The following is a 19,349-nucleotide window of genomic DNA, read 5'->3' as shown; positions in this document are numbered from 1 at the left end:
CCAACACTCGTGCTCGACTGTTCGGTGAAGCGCATGCTCTGTTCCAACACTGGTGCCAGACATTTCGGTGAAGCGCATGCTCTGTGACGACTCTCCCGGTTTGACTGCTTTGGCGGGATCCCGGTTTTCTTCGTTCCCTGATTCCGTTGGTCATGGTGGAAGGGCCTGGATGTACACTAAATGGAGAGAAGATCAGGAGCCGAGTGAAGAAAGGGCAGCGAGTTGTGGAGCTAACGGGGAATGTGGTGAGTTGAAGGGGTGGTGGGTATCAATATAGATTCGATTAGTGCCAGGGCGGTACGGACAGGGACCGCCAGTGCCAGGGCGGTACGGACAGGGACCGTCGGTGTACGGGGCGGTACGGATGGGGACCGTCAGTGTAGGGCGATACGGATAGGGACCGTCAGTATACGGGCCGGTAAGGGTAGGAACCGTCAGTGTAGGGCGGTACGGATAGGGACCGTCAGTATACGGGCCGGTAAGGGTAGGAACCGTCAGTGTAGGGCGGTACGGATAGGGACCGTCAGTATACGGGCCAGTAAGGATAGGAACCGTCAGTGTAGGGCGCTACGGAGAGGGACCGTCAGTATACGGGCCAGTAAGGATAGGAACCGTCAGTGTAGGGCGGTACGGATAGGGACCGTCAGTATACGGGCCGGTAAGGATAGGGACCGTCAGTGTAGGGCGATACGGATAGGGACCGTCAGTATACGGGCCGGTAAGGGTAGGAACCGTCAGTGTAGGGCGGTACGGATAGGGACCGTCAGTATACGGGCCAGTAAGGATAGGAACCGTCAGTGTAGGACGGTACGGATAGGGACCGTCAGTATACGGGCCGGTAAGGATAGGAACCGTCAGTGTAGGGCGGTACAGATAGGGACCGTCAGTATACGGGGCGGTACGGATAGGGACCGTCAGTATACGGGCCGGTAAGGATAGGGACCGTCAGTGTAGGGCGGTACGGATAGGGACCGTCAGTATACGGGCCGGTAAGGATAGGAACTGTCAGTGTAGGGCGGTACGGATAGGGACCGACCGGTGTACGGGGCGGTACGGAGAGGGACTGTCGGTGCCGGGGCGGTACGGAGAGGGACCGACGGTGCCGGGGGCCGGCGCGGATATGGGGCCGACGGTGCCGGGGGCCGGCGCGGATATGGGGCTGTAAATCCAGGTGGCGGTAAGGACAGGGCCGGCACGGATACGGGGCCGGCGGTGCCGGGGGCCGGCACGGATACGGGGCCGGCACGGATACGGGACTGTAAATCCAGGTGGCGGTAAGGACAGGGCCGACGGTGCCGGGGCCGGCGCGGATATGGGGCCGTCGGTGCCGGGGCCGGCGCGGATATGGGGCCGACGGTGCCGGGGGCCGGCGCGGATATGGGGCCGGCGCGGATATGGGGCCGACGGTGCCGGGGGCCGGCGCGGATATGAGACTGTAAATCCAGGTGGCGGTAAGGACAGGGCTGACGGGGCCGGCACGGATACGGGGCCGACGGTGCTGGGGGCCGGCGGTGCCGGGGGCCGGCGCGGATACGGGACTGTAAATCCAGGTGGCGGTAAGGACAGGGCCGACGGTGCTGGGGGCCGGCACGGATATGGGGCCGACGGTGCTGGGGGCCGGCGCGGATATGGGGCCGACGGTGCCGGGGGCCGGCACGGATATGGGACTGTAAATCCAGGTGGCGGTAAGGACAGGGCCGACGGTGCCGGTGCCGGGGGCCGGCACGGATACGGGGCCGGCGGTGCCGGGGGCCGGCACGGATACGGGGCCGGCACGGATACGGGGCCGGCACGGATACGGGGCCGGCGGTGCCGTGGGCCGGCGCGGATACGGTGGGGCTGACAGTGGTGTAGACTGTGACTTTATTATTCATTCGTGGTTTGAGGGTGTTTCTGGCCAGCACAGCTTTTCTCACCACTATCCAGTTGCCCATAAAGCAGTGGAAAGTCTACCATATTGCTGTATGCCTGTAGTCAGATATCGACGAGTCCATGTTAGGAGTACAGATTTCCTTCCCTAAAGGACTTTAGTGAGCCAGATGTGTTTTTCTGACAATCAATAATGGCTTCATGGTCATTGTTCGACTCCTAATTCCAGATTTTTATGGAATCCAATTTCCAACATCTGTTGTGGCGGGATTCAAACCCGGCTTCTCAGAACATTATCTGAATCTCTGGATTAACAGTCCAACGATAATACCACTAGGCCATTGTCTGCCCACAATATAGCGACGGTATGGACTGTCAATACGGGGATGGTGCCTATGTTGGCAGTTGCTGTCCATACAGTAGACTGTTGTCAGTCACTGACTAATGGGTTGGTGCAGACAGTGACTGTCCTTGTTTTGTAATTTCTTGAAGCTGCACTTGTCCAGGTACGTAGGGCATATTCCATCACATTTCAGACTTGTTCTTTATAAAAACAATTATTGTGCATTCATGGCAGCCAACGAAATGAATAACGAACGTCAGTAGAAACCTGTGACTTTCCCCAAAGCCTTTGGAGGATAGGTAAAATGAAATGCACCAAGATCGTAAGAAATAGAAACAGGAGTAGGCCATTTGGTCCCTCAAGTCTGCTCTGCCATTCGATGGGATCCTGACTGATCTAACGTTCCTCATATCCACTTTCCTATGTTGTCCCTGTAAACCTTGATTCCCCAACTGATCGAGAATCTATCTATCTTAGCCTTAAATACACACAAGCACTCTGCCTCCACAGCGCTCTGTTGCAAGAAATTCAAAAAACTTCCAACCCTCTGCGAGAAGAAATATTGCCTGACTTCAGTCTTAATTGGCACCCCAATATTCTGAGACTATGTTCTATTCTAAACTGAGATTGGTATATTTATGTTTAGCAAAGGGATTCAGAGGTAATTAATCAAGGTGAGTAAATTGAGTTAAGGTACACGTAAACCATGATCAGACTTGAAGGGTGAATGTTCTCCAGTAACTCCTGTACTCTTAACTTATGCTTCTGAGTTTCAATTAAGAACATAAGAACTAGGAGCAGGAGTAGGCCATCTGGCCCCTCGAGCCTGTCCTGCCATTTAATAAGATCACGGCTGATCTTTTTGAGACTCAGCTCCACTTGTCCACCCATGCACCATAACCCTTAATTCCTTTACTTTTCAGAATTATGGTTGAAATATCATTTAAAAATGTATAAAATATATGACTTTAAAATAAGTTAAAGTTAAGTTGCTTAATTGAAATGAGTGAATTATTCAAACTCTTTAAGTACATAAAAAATTTAAAAGTCCCAGTTATGTTCTGCTTCAAAACTGCAAATGATAGAGAAACTAAAGGTTAATGTTTCAGGTCAATGATCTCTTATTGGAACCAAAAAAACAGTTGGAAATGTACTTTTATGCTTTCTCCAGACCACTGAATTAAATGGACCAATTTCTTGTCGGGATGGAATCCTCCTGCTCAAAGGAAAGGTTTACACTGGTGTGAAAACATTGGGCAAGGAACTGTTCATTTTTTTTGGCTCAACCACGCTCAGGTAGCCTGTCTCTTTCTTTTAAAACTGAATAAAGTGGACCTTTGTTGAAAGACTCTGTTTATTGTGATAATCCTGTAACAACATTGGACACTGAAGTGCAAGATTCAGGTTTAAACTTTTCCATGGCTGACTTCAATGATAATGTCTCCACTGAATCCTCTGAAAAGTACAAGTGTTGACTGAGGACTGTGCCCTGTGTTGTCGCTCCTAATCACCACCCATCTTGGAGTAGTTGCAAATATGCACTTAGGAATTTAAAAATGAGAAATACAATTGTTATATACCACTCATAAAATCAATGAACAATGCTGAGGGTTATCTAGTGAGCAGGAGATTTTTAAAATTTATACAAATATTGCTGCAATGTATGGAATTGCATGGTTTAATTACAAAGCCGTTGGCCATAGGGATCAAATAGTTAATAATATCTATTTATGATAGCTTTATGGAGTTTATTTAATGCAAAAGTATTTTATGGCACTGTTTTATGTATAATGCATTGAGCCAGTCGGAACAGTTTTTGTATCTTTGAAAAAATATTGGGAAAACCATTTTTTGCAGGCATTGCTTGGCTTCAGTGCCTTGTCCAAAAATCATGCAGTAAAACTGCTGTGGATAAATGAGATCCAGAATGTGTTTGCCTGTCAGTACTTTGGCTTGTACTGGGAATATAACTTGTCGATGGACGATTTGTGAAGAAAATACTTAACTACACTTAAACCAAGCAAATTCCATTATTTACATAAGTTTCAGCTGTCTTGTTCCAAAGAGCTTTCGAATCCTGAAGTAGACAATACCCAAAATGTTGACTACTCCTTTCCTCTAGATGCTGCCTGGCTTGCTTCCAGTCTCCTGTTTATCTACCTTGATAATCTACTGTTTTTCTCTCTTTATTTCTTCACAGGATAAGGGAACTGCTGGCTAGGCAGAATTTATCATACTTCTGTAATTGCCCAGAGGGCAGTTAAGAGTTAATGACATTGTTGTGGGTCTTGAGTCACACATAGGCCAGATCAGATAAGGATGGCAGTTTCCTTCCCTAAAGGATATTAGTGAACCAGATGGTTTTTTTCTGACAATTGGCAATGGAATTCTATGTCTGATCCCCAGAACGTTACCTGGGTCTCTAGATTATCAGTCTAGTGTTCATATCAGTAGGCCATTGCCTCCCCTAAATTACAGCCTTAAGACACCTTAACAGCCTTAATGTATTACCTACCCATTTACCTCCTCCATCCTCACTACCCAAGGCCCCAGACATACTTTCCAGTTGAAGCAGCGATTTACCTGCACATCATTCAATCTAGTCGATTGTATCTGCTGTTCACAATGTGGCCTTCTGTATTATTAGGGAGACAAATGCAGACTGGGTGATCGCTTTGCAGAGCATCTATGTTCTGTCCATAAAATGACCCTATGCTTTCAGTTTCCTGCTGCTTCAATACATCACAGTGTTCCCACACTGACATTCCTGTCACAGCACTGCTGCAGTGTTCCAGTCAGCCTCGGTACAAGCTTGAAAAATAGCATCTTGTTTCCCTGTAGATTCTAGGACTCAACATCAGGTTCAATCACTTTAGAGCCTGATTCTAAAGTTCTATGAACTGGTAGACTTGCTCACTGAGCCGGTGTGTTTGATTACAGATGTTTCATCACCTGCTAGGTAACATCTCAGTGCATCTCCGGTGAAGTGTTGGTGTTCTTAACCACTTGTTATTTATATGCCTCGGTTTGCTGGGGTGATTGACATCACTTCCAGTTACGTTTCTCAGTGGTTTATATACTAAGTCCAGTTTAGTGTGTTTGTTGATGGAGTTCTGGTTGGAATACCAGGCCTCTAGGAATTCCCTGGCATGTCTCTGAGTTGTGCTATTATGGCTGTCTTGTCCCAGTCAAATCTGATTCCTTCTCCATGTGTACTGATACCAGTGAGAATTGGTTATGTCCCTTTGTGGTGAGTTGGTGTTCATGTATCCTTACTGTCAGTTTTCTTCCAGTTTGGCCTATATAATGTTTTCCATAGTCCTTGCATGATATTTTGTATGTTATGTTAATTTTATTGGTTGTAGGCATGGAATCCTTTATGTTCGTCAGTAGCTGTTGCAGAGTGGTTGTTGGTTTGTGAGCTACCCTGATAACCCGGGGTCTGAGTAGTGTTGTGGTAATCTCTGAAATGTCTCTGACATGCAATACGGTGACAAGTGTGTCTGGCTGTGTTGTCTCTCCTTGTTGTGGCCTGTTATGGAAGTAATGGCAGGTAGTGCTTTTTGGAGATCCATTCCTATTAAAAACTCTGTATAAGTGCTGCTGTTCTGCTTTGCACAATTCTGGGTTGCTGCAGTGTGTTGTGGCTCATTCGAATAATGTCCTGATGCAGGCTCCTTTTGTGGGTGCTCGGGTGGTTGCCCACGCCCATACTCTGGCCCCGTCATGATGTGGGTGGCTTTCAAAGCAGCCAAACCATTCTGTTCTAATTTTAGCTCTTATTATCACTTGTTTAGCCTCTCTCTATTCTGATCTGGCATCAAGAAACAATCCCCCTCCATGCCCCCCAAACCTGTCCTCAGCCACCACCTCACCCCCACATCATCCCAACCCCACATCTTTCATATCTTTCGCTGTCTTTCTCTCAAACAATCCACATAGCTCTCTGCCCCACAGACCTCCCATCCATCAAGCCTCGACTTCAGCTTAAATACTACTTTTCACCTATCTGCCATCAGTTCGCCAGATTTGAAATGTTAATTCTGCTTGCTTCCCATAGATTGTGACTTATGCCTGCAACTTCCATTTTTGTCTCGGTTCACCAGCTCTGCAGACTTGCAGACTAACAACTACTCCAAGTTCTTCATCTATTCTATGTTTGTTTCAAATGAGAGAACCTTCTACTTTTTATTTATTCCTATGTAATTTCGCATTAATGCAGGCAGGAGTAGATGATTGTAGCTTAAGGAGAAGCAGAGGTATTTGATTTGATGTTATCTTATATTTTTGAGAGATTGTCTATAGGGGCATTCAAGGATACATCTGGCACACCTTTGGTTTGAAATAAGTAAGAATCTCATTCATATGCCATTACAGGATACATTTTGGTATGCATGGTTCAGTGTGCATCAATCCATCTGAGAGAAGGCACAAGGATGGCACTGCAGCAGTTTTTGAAATCCAGCTAACTAATGATTTGATTTCCTTCTTTGACTCCACAGTGGATGTCAGGTAAATGTGTATGAACTTAATTTTCTGGTTTATATTTCAGATTTTCTTTCTAATTTTATTCATCGATTTTTTTTTTTTAATGATGTTTTATTCTTAGCTGAAAGTAAATCACAAGGTTCTTATCAACATGTCTGAACTTCAGTATTTAATGGATGGAGGTGAAAGCATGTTTCCTCTTATGGGAGAATCTAGAATGAGGGGTCGTAGATCAAAAATACAGGGGCACCATTTAAAACAGAGATGAGGAAACGTTTCTCTGAGTGTTGGGTGTCTTTGGAATTCTCTTTGTCAAAAGGCGATGGATGCAGAATATTTTTAAATATTTTTAAGGCAGTGGTATGTAAATGCTTTATACCAGGGTGCTGAAAGATTATGAGGATATGCAAGAATGTAGATTTCGGGTTAAAATCAGATCAACCATGATCTTACTGAATGGCAGAGCAGCATCGAAGGACTTAGTGGCATACTTTATGGTCTTTATTTATGAGTTTGTGTAATGTGTGTGGCTGTATGTTTTCATTCCACAAATTTATTTCCTATGTCCATGTTGGAGTACAGGCTATCAAATTATTACTTCTGAAAAATGTTCGCAATTTTATTGTGCCATCATGTGTACTGTTCATAGTTTTAAGCACTTACCATGTCAGCTGTTAATTTCCTCTGTTGCATTTGTATTCTCATGTCAGGCAGTACCACAGTGAATCTGTGCTGGATCCTCTCTATTTTCTAAATATTCTAGTATAAAGAACCATTAACTCATAGAGTTAAAAAAAAGTTTTATAGTACAGAAAGACACGCTTGGTCCGTAGATTTAATATTATGTCAATTCAGGTATTTATCTAAATACTGTGATGTTTTCTGCCTCCACCAGCCTTTCAGACAGTGAGGCCAAGATACCTACCAGCCTCTAGGTGAAATAAATCTTTCTGAAGTCCTCTAGACCTCCTGTCCCTTACATGATATCTATGACTCCTGATTATCGATCCCTCTACGAAGAGGAAAGCTTTCTTCCTATCTGACCTATCAATCCTCCACATAACTTTGTATATTCCAATCAGGTCCCCCTCAGCCTTCTCTGCTTTAAGGAAAAAGACCCCAGCCTATCTCGCCTCACTTCATATCTGGAACACTCCAGGCCAAGTAACATACCTGTGAATTTCTTCTATACCATCTCTAGAGCAATCACAACCTTCCTATGATATGGCAACCAGAATTGCTTCCAGTACTGCAGGCTGTGGCTTAATTAACACTTATACAGCTCCATCGTAACCTCACAGCTCTTGTATTCAGTGCCTTGACTAATAAAGGTAAGTTTGCTATATGCCTTCCTAATCACCTGATCTGTTGCCTTCAAGGATCTGTGGACACGTACGCCAAGATCCCTGTGATCCTGTAAACCACATAGGTTCTTACCATTCATTGCGTACTTTCTTATTTTGTTAGCCTTCCCAAAATGCATCACCTCACTCTTCCCTTGATTACATTCCATTTGCCACTGCACTGCCTATCTGACCATTTATATCATCCCATGATCTAAGGTTTTCTTCCTCGCTATTTACCATGCAACCAATTTTTCTATCATCCACAAACTTTTTGATCAACCCCCCCCTCCACATTTACGTGTAGATCATTAATGTACTGAACAAAATTAATCAGCAACTCTTAAAAATTCTTCAACAGTATTCTAAATAGGACTTGATATTGATCCACAAATATATTTTGTCTTTTATATTCTTTTTTATTGCCTTAAAGCAAGCGAACATTGGCATTTGTTGCAACCTTATCTGTTGCGATGCTGCCTTTAATTACTGGTGAACATGAGCCCAAATTCCTTTTGCTCCTCCTCTTCCAATTTTTCAACTGTAATTAATTTTATTTTTTCTAATATTTCCTACCTCACATTTGACACCAATCTGTCTTTTAAAAAATTCATTCCACCATCTTGCCATTCTATTTTTGCAGCTTTCAATAGCCTTCTTGAGCAGAATAAATAGGTTTAGTAACATAATGCAGCAGGAAGAGAAGATGTAAAAAATGCAATGCCATGAGAATACAAAAAGTGACATGCTCTTGCATAGGGAAGGAAATGCAATATAGAGCTTAATGAATTCTGATCAAAAGTGCAGAAGGAGAACAGTTTGTGCAAAGGAAAATGACCGGGATTATATGCTGAGATTGGAATTATAAGGTAACATGCAAAATTTAAATTGAGAGAAAAATTGCACAGTTGCAGATATATACATAAAAAAAGGGGGGAACCTAGTGCAAAAAGTAAGTCTAACATGTCTTAAGATTTTGAAAAAAGCAACAGAATTGCATTTAAAGACATTTATGCCTTTGACATTACCCTTTTTAGAGTAAGTAAAAGTATGTTAAATATGTCTATAAAATGAACTCATTGAAGCAATGCAACCAAGAAAATTGTGTTGGCTCATTTAAATTGTTTGCGAGAAACAAATGCATAATGTAAGTATTTTTGAAAGAAAACAAAATTAATAGCACTCACTACTATGAAGATAAACGCAGGCAGAAATGAACCATCCTGAGAAGATAGAATTATTATGTTTGCGATAAGATGCTTTACTGATTTTGCAATCCTTTCATTTATGACAGCACTTTTTAAAAAATGATGTGGTTATCTTAGAAATAAAAAATATAGAAGTTCTTTGTATTCGGTAAAGAGTTTATGTTTGTATATGATTTGATACTTTTCATGATGTCGGAACATTCTAAAGATTTTACAGCCAATTAAGTACATTTGAGATTAATTGTTGTTACATTGTAAGCCTGGCATGCAGCAAAGTCCCACAACTGCAATATGATAAATGATCAGAAACTCTGATATTTGGGTGTTGGTTGAGAGGTAAAATCAAAAGATATAGGAGCCAGTGTAGGTCATTCAGCCCATCAAGTATTCTCTGCCATTCATTTGAGTTATGCCTGATCTGACTGTCCTCAACTCCACTTTCCTGTCATTTCCTTTGATTCTTTTACTTATTAGAAGTCTATCAATCTCCGTCTTGAATATACTTAACAACACAGGCTGGACAGCCTTTTGCAGTAAAGAATTCCACAGATTCACTACTCTCTATGAGAAGAAATTCCTCCTTGTTTCTTTCTTAAGTGGATGATCCCTCACTCTATGATTATGCCCTCTTCTTTTAGATTCGCCCACAAGGGAAAACTATCTCTCGTCATAGAACATAGAACAGTACAGCACAGAACAGGCCCTTCAGCCCACGATGTTGTGCCGACCATTGATCCTCATGTATGCACCCTCAAATTTCATGTCCAGCAGTCTCTTAAATGCCCCCAATGATCTTGCTTCCACAACTGCTGCTGGCAACGTATTCCATGCTCTCACAACTCTCTGTGTAAAGAACCCGCCTCTGACATCCCCTCTCCACTTTCCTCCAACCAGCTTAAAACTATGACCCCTCGTGTTAGCCATTTCTGCCCTGGAAAACAGTCTCTGGCTATCAACTCCACCCACGCCTCTCACTATCCCGTGTACCTCAATTAGGTCCCCTCTCCTCCTCCTTTTCTCCAATGATAAAAATCCGAGCTCAGTCAACCTCTCTTCATAAGATAAGCCCTCCAGTCCCGGCAGCATCCTGGCAAACCTCCTCCGAACCCTCTCCAAAGCATCCACATCTCTCCTACAATAGGGCGACCAGAACTGGACGCAGTATTCCAAGTGCGGTCTAACCCAAGTTTTATAGAGCTGCAACAAGATCTCACGACTCTTAAACTCAATCCCCCTGCTAATGAAAGCCAAAACACCATATGCTAGCGAGATTTTCTGTCTGACTGATTTAATTGAGGTTTTCAAAAAGATGTCTAAATATGTCGATGAGGGTCATTGACATGGACTTCAGGAAGGCATTTGACAAGGTTCCACAAGGAAGGCTGGTCTAAAGGACAAGAGTCCATAGAATCCACAGCAAGTTGGAAAACTGGATCCAAAATTGGCTTACAGGTAGGAGGCAAAAGATGATGGTGGGGAGTTGTTTTTGAAATTGAAAGCCTGTGACCAGTGGTGTACAACAGTGTTTCAGTGCTAGGACCCTTGCTGTTCGATTTGAATATTAGCAACTTGGAGGTGAATATAAAAGGTATAATTAGTAAGTTTGTGGATGATGAAAATTGGGGCTGTTGTTGATAGTGAGGAGGACGGTCTCAGAGTACAGTCCAATATTGATCAGCTGGTAAACTGGGCAGAGCTATGGTAGATGGCATTTAACCCTGATAAGTGCGAGGTGATGCATTTTGGGAGGTTTAATCAGGGAAGCATGTGCACAATGAATGGTAGGTCCTGGGAGGACTGAGGAACGAATCCATTGATCTTTGAGGGTGTCAGCACAGGGAAACAGGGTGGTGAAGAAGGCATATGGGATGCTTGCCTTCATTAGCCAAAGTATAGAATATAGGAGGAAGAAAGTCTTGTTAGATCTTTATAGAATATTTGTTAGGCCACAGGTGTAATATTGTGTGCAGCTATGGTCACCCACACTATTGGGTGAGCATGTTTGCACTGGAAAGGGGGCAGAGGAGATTCACCAGGATGTTGCCTGGGATAAAAAGCCTCAGTTATGAGGAGAAACTGAGTAGGCTGTTTTTTTTTTTCCATGGAGCAGTGGAGGCTGAGGCGTGGGGGGGAAGGTGTTGGAGGAGGTTGGAGGTGTGGAATCTGATTGAGATATACAACAATATGAGAGACATAGACAGAGTAGATTGTGAGAATCTTCTCCCCCATAGCAGTTGTGTCCAAGCCAGAGGGAATGAGTTTAAGAAAAGGAGTAACTGGTTTGGATGGTATAAATATGAAACATGCTTCCTGAGGGGGTGATGGAGGCAGGTACTCTGGCAACATTTAAGAAGCAACCGGGTGAGCACTTAAAATGCCAGAGAAATTATTGTTACGCTGAATTGTTCTCTATCCTTTCCAAAGCTGTCTCTTACCCCCATGAAATGGTTATCACTATCTCCCGAATACTCCCTCTGACATTGGACATATCTGTGCTAATCATTTCTGCACACTCTTCACAATTTCTTTGCCTTTTTATAACATGAAGTGTAGAGCCTTGCTACCCATTGTGAATTTGCACTTAGACTCTGTCACTGATGTTTTCTGTTTCCATCTCTGCCATGCCTCATCTACCCTGTCAAGCTTTTAAGAGTCTTGTTTGCGTCATTAAGGTTGTTCCTCATTCTTCTAAACTCTAATGTGTACACGCCAATTCTACTTAACCTCTCAAACAAGAACCTTCCATATCTGGGATAGGTGTAACTTTATAGACCAATCCACCTTTCCTTAGATAAGGGTCAGAAGCTGTTTACAGTATTCTAGGAATGGTTTAACTAATGCCTTGTGTAGTTGTAGCAAAACCTCCCTATTTTTATACTCCATTTCCTTTTAAATAAATGACAACATTCCATTTGCCCTCTCGATGACCTGCTAGACTTGGGTGCTAGCATCTTAGTGATTTATGCAAAAGGGCACGCAAATCCCTGCATTGTGTAGCTTTCTGCAGTCTTCCTTCATTTAAATTATATTCAGCTCTTCTATTTTTCTTGCCAAAGTGCATAACATCTCATTTTTCCACATTTTATTCTATCTGCCAAGTTTTTGATTATTCAGATAACATGGCTTTGTCCGTCTGCAGACCTTTTGTGTCATCCTCAACACTTGCATTCCCACCTATTTACCTATTATCTGCAATCTTGGCCACTGTGTATTCATTTCCCTCATCCAAGCCGTTAATATATTTTGTAAGTAATTGTGGCCTCATTGGCACTGTGGCACTCCATTATTTGAAGGTAGCCAACCTGAAAATGCCCTCTTATCGCAACTCTATTTACTCTTAGTTCACCAACCCTCTATCTATGCTTTTTTGGAAAAAATTCTCTTGACGGATGTCAGCATTGCTGGCTGGCCAGTATTTAGTGCCATCCTTAGCTGCCTTTGAGGAGTGAGGAAGTGGTGGTAAACTGTTTTCTTGAATTGCTGTAGTCCATATTAATAATTATATCCAGCACCATGGGTCTTATTAACTAGCCTTAGAGAGATCTTAGCTAGGACATTTGGGAGAATTCCCCTTTTTTTTAAAATAATGCCCTTCGATATTTTAACATTTCATCTCAAAGATAGCCCTCTGTGTGCTGCACTTTGTTCGTACTGCACTGGAGTGTCAAACAAGATATCATGATCAAGAGCCTGATGTGATCCACAACTTCTAACTATTGCCATAACTGATGCCTTTCTTCCACAGACTATTGGGAATATATTTTAGCAGGAAATCTGCGTGACTTAATCTTCAGAGAAAGTATCCTTATAAATATAATTGATTTATTATGATAACGCATTCCTTTTGGAAGAAGTTTCCTGGCTGGTTATCTACTTCAGTACCGTTCCTGTACGATCACTGTATTCCCCTGATGTTTTTAAATTGTCAGAGTATGTCAAGAACAGTCTTGAACATGTCAATGAATGAGCTTTCATAGTCCTTTGGGACAGACCATTGTCAAGTTTCACCTTCCTCTGAGTGAAGCAGTTCTTCCTCATAACTGTCCTAAATGGGCTATTCCTTATTCTAAGAATGTGTCCTTTGCTTCCAGTGCCATGATATGGTCTGTTTATTGGATGTTTGAATGAAATTGCCTCTCATTCTTCTAGATTTCAGAAGGTATTCATTGCTCTAGTTAACCTCTCCTCATCAGACTGTATTTTGGTCCTAGTAATTAATTCGTGAACGTCCATTGTCAGGTTTATGTGTCTTTCCTTCTCAAAATCCTGGAACTTCCTCCCTAACAACATTGTGGGTCTGCCTACACTAAATAAACTGCAGCATTCAAGAAGACAGCTCACAATTGACTTCTGAAGGACAATTAGAGATGAATACTAAATGTTTGTCCAGTCATTTGAAGTCCATGTCCCATGATGAATTAACAAAAATCAAACACTGGTAGTAAAATCGTCCATACCACTTAGAAATGTTGTGGACAACTAAATATCGGAGTACTGAAACAGAGGCGCAGGATTTAATATCCACGGGACACTTAACCCAACCCAGATGCCTTTTACCTTTTGAAATGGTCATTTTCTGTGCACCCACCTAATATCTAATTGCTCATGTTTCAAAGACTATAAGAGGTTCAAATGAAAAATTTTACAAAATGTCCTTTGAAAATTGAAGAAAAAGAGAGGCTGCTTCTCCTAGCAAGTTTTGCATAATGGGCCAACTATTTAGGACTGAGATAAAGAGGAATTTCTTAACTTAAGAGGTTGTTAATCTTTGAAATTGGCCGTCCCCAAAGGTTATCGATGCAATATTGCTCATTATGTTCAAGTCTGCTGGGCAGATTTTTGGGGTCTCAGGGAATCAAGAAGAGTGGACAGGGAAGTGGAATTGAAGCCCAAGAGAGATTGAGAAGCAGCAAGTCTTGGCAAACCAAAATGATCCTGTTAGTAAACCCTGTGACAGGGACCACTGAACTGCCATATTAATTTTAACCTTCAGCCATTATATCATTTTTGTTTGGTGTCTTTCTGCATGTGTGTGTATGGAGAGTTTTGTAAAGAGGTTAGAGTTAGAAACCTGGTCAGTGCTTTCTATTAATTTGGACCTAAAAGATGGAGAAAATTTGGGTAATGTGCATCATTTGATAAAACATTTGTTTTGTGATGGTTCTGGGAATAGTGGGACTTGGCTTCCAGAATGCTATCCAATGAAGCGTGATTTCACCTCCTATTATGAATGATCTTATCCCTTACTGTCAAGAGGTGTTTGGAAATTTATTTCAAATTACAGCATTATTTGTACTTAAATGGAGAGTCAGTTGATGCAATTTCCTTAAGTTACCTCAATATGTCTATTCATTCAGCTGATGAGGTTGCTACTGGAAAAGGGAAAAAATACTTTAGATTTCAATGAATAGAGAAAACTAACAATGTTTTATGTTGACTTAAGTTTAACAGTTTTTTTTAATCATCAATCAGGAGCACATCTGATTGTGAACAGAAAGTAAAATTGTTAGAAGAACTGGATGTTTGTTCAGCTAGATTCAGTTATTCCCGAGCTGAGAATGAATTGAAGCAACATGGTGCCCGCATGATCTGTGATGTGCTGTTGGACCAGACTGTGTTTCCTGGAGTGGGAAATATTATTAAAAATGAAGCCATGTTTGATAGCAGCTTACATCCTGCTGTGAAGGTAAAAGTCTTACTTAGCTGAGTCCATATTTGCTTGCTATTAATGGGAACTTTATTTGGAGTACTGTTCATTTCCAGATTATCAAAAGGCATTCTAAAGCCTTGTAAAGTAAAGAAAAAAAAAAGTTTCCAGTTTGAAATCAAACAGCAACTGTCAGTGATTTGAGGTAAACCAATATCTCAGACGCATTGAGTACTTGTGGTGTTGTGATAATCTCACCAACCAGATTGATTAGAAAATATCTCAAATGCATTAGTGTTTGCAGCACAGTGGTAAAATCCCAGTGTCTGGGCCTGAAGATCTGGGTTCAAGTTCACCTGTGCTGGAAATGATTCACAAGGTGTCCAAGCAGGGTGATTCAAGATACTTATCTCAGAAGCATGTCCTTTCTCACAGATTTGGCGCTTATCAGCTGAACAAATACACCACCTTGTAAAAGTGACACGTGACTTCACAATTCTGTTCTATAAGGTAAGAATGTGTATCTATTTATTTGAAATAAAACTAAATTTTTGCAGCGGATATATTAGTAACTCCCTCTCGCTAAAGTTGGAAAATGCTTTGCTTTCATTTGAGAACTATTGTTTTGGTTTATTGGAAAAATAATTTTCAAGCTGAAAGCTTGGGTGTCGACTATGGTACGTGACGAGAAGTGATAGTGCAATGGTTCGCATCTATGATTTTCCACATTTCTTTGCCAAACTGGGCCAAATTCAGCATGATTGAATCCTGTATAATGTAGGAATGATTTAATCAAAAACTATTGTGACTTTAAAACAGCTTTCCAATTTATATCTTGTCAAACTCATAAATTGTTTCCATGAACACCTAACAATAAGTAGGGATCATTAGCCATGCTTTATAACTTCCTGTATTTTTCTCGAACTTGTCAATTATGAAGCTGATTCTTTCCGACTTGTCTTAGTTAAGACCTCTAAATTCCCTGTGGGACATTTCATTGTGATTTGTTACTTGTCATTTGAACATGCTCCTGTTTGTTGATACATAGCAAGGCACCACAGTAGTTGGTGTTCCAGAAGCAGAAAGTGCCACCTATAATTAGAATTTGAATTAGGTTTGTTGTCATGTGTTCTCGCATGAGTGCAGTGCACACTTTTCAAAGTTGCCACTTACAGCGCCGTCATAGGCATAAAGTTACCTAGATACAGGATTTCAGGAGTAAATTTAAGAAAATAAAGAAACAGAAAGTTCAGCATATTCTATGGATACAATCAGTAGTATAACTTATAATTTCTCTCTTTCACTGCCCTAGTACAGCTTGATTTTTAACTGCCATTGTAAAACCAACATACTGCCTGCAATGATTTTTGTTCCACCTTGGGCTTGTCCCAGCTCTCCTTTTGATACCCTTCTTCATCCTGACTTTAATGATAATCATGCGCTTAAAGTTGTATCTCTGGATTATGCTGTTACTCAAGATTTTTTTAAAAAAATGTTCATGGGATTTGGGTTTCACTAGTTAGGCCAACATTTATTATGTCAAATTACCCAGGGGATGGTTAAGACCACATTTTATTTCTGGAGTCACATGAAGATTAGTCCATGTTCATGTTACCTAGATATAGGCTGTTGTTGTAATGCTTTTCTTGCTACTTTTGCAATTCTTATCCTTTTACAAATTACAACACCTACAAGTCCCTGCTATGCATTGCCCAACATGCCTTAAGAACTGCTCCCCTATTATGAGTGCAAGTTATGAATTAGCATTCTTATCTCAGAACCAGATGTTTTCTCAGTTAAGTCCAATTTCAGCAATTTGACTTACCAGTGTGTTAAACAATGAATTATTGGAACTTTTGAAATGAGGCAATAAATCAACGCTCTATCTGTAGCCTCAGAACAATGTTAAAAAGAACAAGGTTGTATTTTGAAGAAGATTAGGAAAGTTCTTCCTAGTGATCCTGTCAATATTTATCCCTCAACCAAAAGCACTAAAAATGTTTATCTGGTTATTATCATATTTTGACAGGTGTGTCTCCTAACTTACAACACTGACTGCACTTCATCTGTAGTATGTTGGATTTGAGATGTTCCACTATTATGAAAGATGGCCTTTCTCCTTCTTGCTTTATTACAGCAGCAGTTGTCAACCTTTGTGCAATAGCAGCCCATGTTCATTTGGTATTGCTGTTGGCTCTGAGATGGACAGTTATGTCTTCATGATCCATTCTAGCAATTTGAGCATAGAATCCTGATTGACACTTCAGCATATTACGGAATGAGATCTAAACCATTCAAATTGCTGATACTCAGATGAACTCTCAAGATGCCTGAGCATTATTCAGGGTACTTCTGTCAGTGTTGTGACCAATATTTATTCCTCATCCAACAAAGTATTGTTTCTGGTACTGTGTTATAGAATTTGGCTGCTGGGTTTGCCTACATCCTGAGGAGAGTTAAGATGTCGTATAGTTGAAGGGTTGATCTTTACCAAAGCAGTTGGAAATTGATGACAAAATCCATATCCTCATTTACAAATCTGTATGTGGCCTACCTAATTGACCCTATTTGGCCTTCTGTTCTTTGGCTTCCTTTATGTCTTTTAAAGGTCATCAGTCAACTTGTATAAAGTCGTTTTTGTAGAGGGGACAGATATGGTAGTCAGTCTCCACAAAGTGAGGTCTGATAAACAGCAATGAAAGAATATCCAGGTGATTTGTTTTAGAGCAGGAACAAAAAACAATACAGCACAGGAATAGGCTCTTTGGCCCTCCAAGCCTGTACTGGCATAGTTTACCCATCCATATTAAAACTGTCTTCACTTACAGGATCCGTGACCCTTAATTCCCTTCCTATTCATGTATTCGTCCAAGTGATCCTTGAATGCTGCTATCATGTCTACTTCCACCACTACCTCTGGCAGCGCTATCCAGGCACTCACCAGTTTGTCTATGAAAAAACATGCCTCGCACACCTCATTTTAAACTTCCCTCCTCACAACTTGACATGTGTCCACTAGTGATTGACTCCTCCACCCTGAGAAAAAGCCTCATACTTTCCACTCTATCCAAGCTGTTCACAATCTTATAAACTTTTATTAGGTTGCCCCTCAACCTCCTGCATTCCAGTCAAAATAAACCCAGTCTGTCCAACCTTTCTTCATAGCTAAAATCTCCCGTACCAGGCAACATCCTAGTAAACCTTTTCTGTACGCTCTCCAAAGCATCCACATCCTCTAGTAGTGTGTGACCAGAACTGAATGCAGTATTCAAAGTGTGGCTTAACTAAAGTTCTATAAACAAAAACAAAGTTGCTGGAAAAGCTCAGCAGGTCTGGCAGCATCTGTGGAGGAGAAAACGGAGTTAATGTTTCGGGTCTGGTGACCCTTCCTTAGAACTGAGGACTCCACAGGTGCTGCCAGACCTGCTGAGATTTTCCAGCAACTTTGTTTTTGTTCCTGATTTACAGCATCCGCAGTTCTTTTGGTTTTTACAAAGTTCTATAAAGCTGCAGTACAATTTGTTTATCCTTCTACTCAGTGACCCTTCTAATGAGGGTAAGCATGCCACAGGCCTTTTTTACTACCTTATCTACCTGTGCTGCCACCTTCAGTGTTCTTTTGACCCGCACACGCAGATCCCTCTGCAGATCAATACTCCTAAGTGTCCAGCCATTCACTGTGTAATTTCCACAGGTACTTGACCTTCCAAAATGCATCAACTCCCATTTGCCTGGATTAAATTCCATCTGCCATTTTTCTGCTCTTGCCTCCAACTAATGTGTATCATGCTGTATCCTCTGATAATCCTCCTCACTATCCGCAATCCCAATAATCTTTGTGTCATCTGTAAACTTACTAATTAGACCAGCTACATTTTCCTTCAAATCATTTATGTGGATTATGAACAGCAGAGGCCCCAGCACTGATCCCTGTGAAATACCACTGGTCACAGCCTCCCATTCTGAAAGGCATCCTTTCACTGCTACCCTCTGTCTCCTATGACTAAGCCAGTTCTGTATCCATCTTGCCAGCTCACCCCTGATACCATGTGACTTCACGTTTTGTACCAGTCTGCCACGAGCGACCTGTCAAAGGCTTTATTAAAGCTCATGTAGACAACATCAACTGTTTTCCCCTCATCAATCATCTTCATCACCTCCTCAAAAAACTCGATCAAGTTAGTGGGGCTCGACCTCCCAAAACCATGCTGTTTATTGCTTCGAAATGTCTCTGAGAATCTTTTCCAATAATTTCCCTACTACTGATGTGGGGCCACAGTCCTCCAATTTCCTGGGTTATCCCTGTTACCCTTTATAAACAATGGGACAACATTAGCAGTTCTCCGGTCCTCTGGAACCTCACCTGTGACCAAAGAGAATACAAAGATGTCTGTCAGTGCTTCAACAACTTGTTCTCTTGCCGTTTTAGTGATGTTTTATGTTAACTAAAA

General features: G+C 41.9%; 1 protein-coding gene across 4 annotated transcripts in view; it reads left to right on the top strand.

Annotated features, from left to right (window-relative positions):
- The first annotated feature begins 74 nt into the window (after positions 1-74).
- Positions 75-19,349, top strand: part of neil3 (nei-like DNA glycosylase 3) — a 35,557-nt gene continuing 16,282 nt past the window's right edge. The window contains exons 1-5 of one of the 4 annotated variants that reach the window (XM_048527817.2): positions 75-245; positions 3,384-3,508; positions 6,590-6,724; positions 14,724-14,937; positions 15,334-15,408. In XM_048527817.2, coding sequence (XP_048383774.1) covers positions 153-245; positions 3,384-3,508; positions 6,590-6,724; positions 14,724-14,937; positions 15,334-15,408 — 642 coding nt within the window. In that variant the 5' untranslated portion in view covers positions 75-152. The remainder of the gene's footprint in view (positions 246-3,383; positions 3,509-6,589; positions 6,725-14,723; positions 14,938-15,333; positions 15,409-19,349) is intronic. The other 3 variants (XM_048527818.2, XM_048527819.1, XM_048527821.2) reach the window with 3 other exon arrangements.

The sequence above is a fragment of the Stegostoma tigrinum genome, chromosome 3 (genome assembly GCF_030684315.1).
Source record: "Stegostoma tigrinum isolate sSteTig4 chromosome 3, sSteTig4.hap1, whole genome shotgun sequence".
NCBI classification, from domain to species: Eukaryota; Metazoa; Chordata; class Chondrichthyes; order Orectolobiformes; family Stegostomatidae; genus Stegostoma; species Stegostoma tigrinum.
The sequence above is the reverse complement of the archived record's forward strand: the minus strand, read 5'-3'. Positions and strand labels throughout refer to the sequence as shown.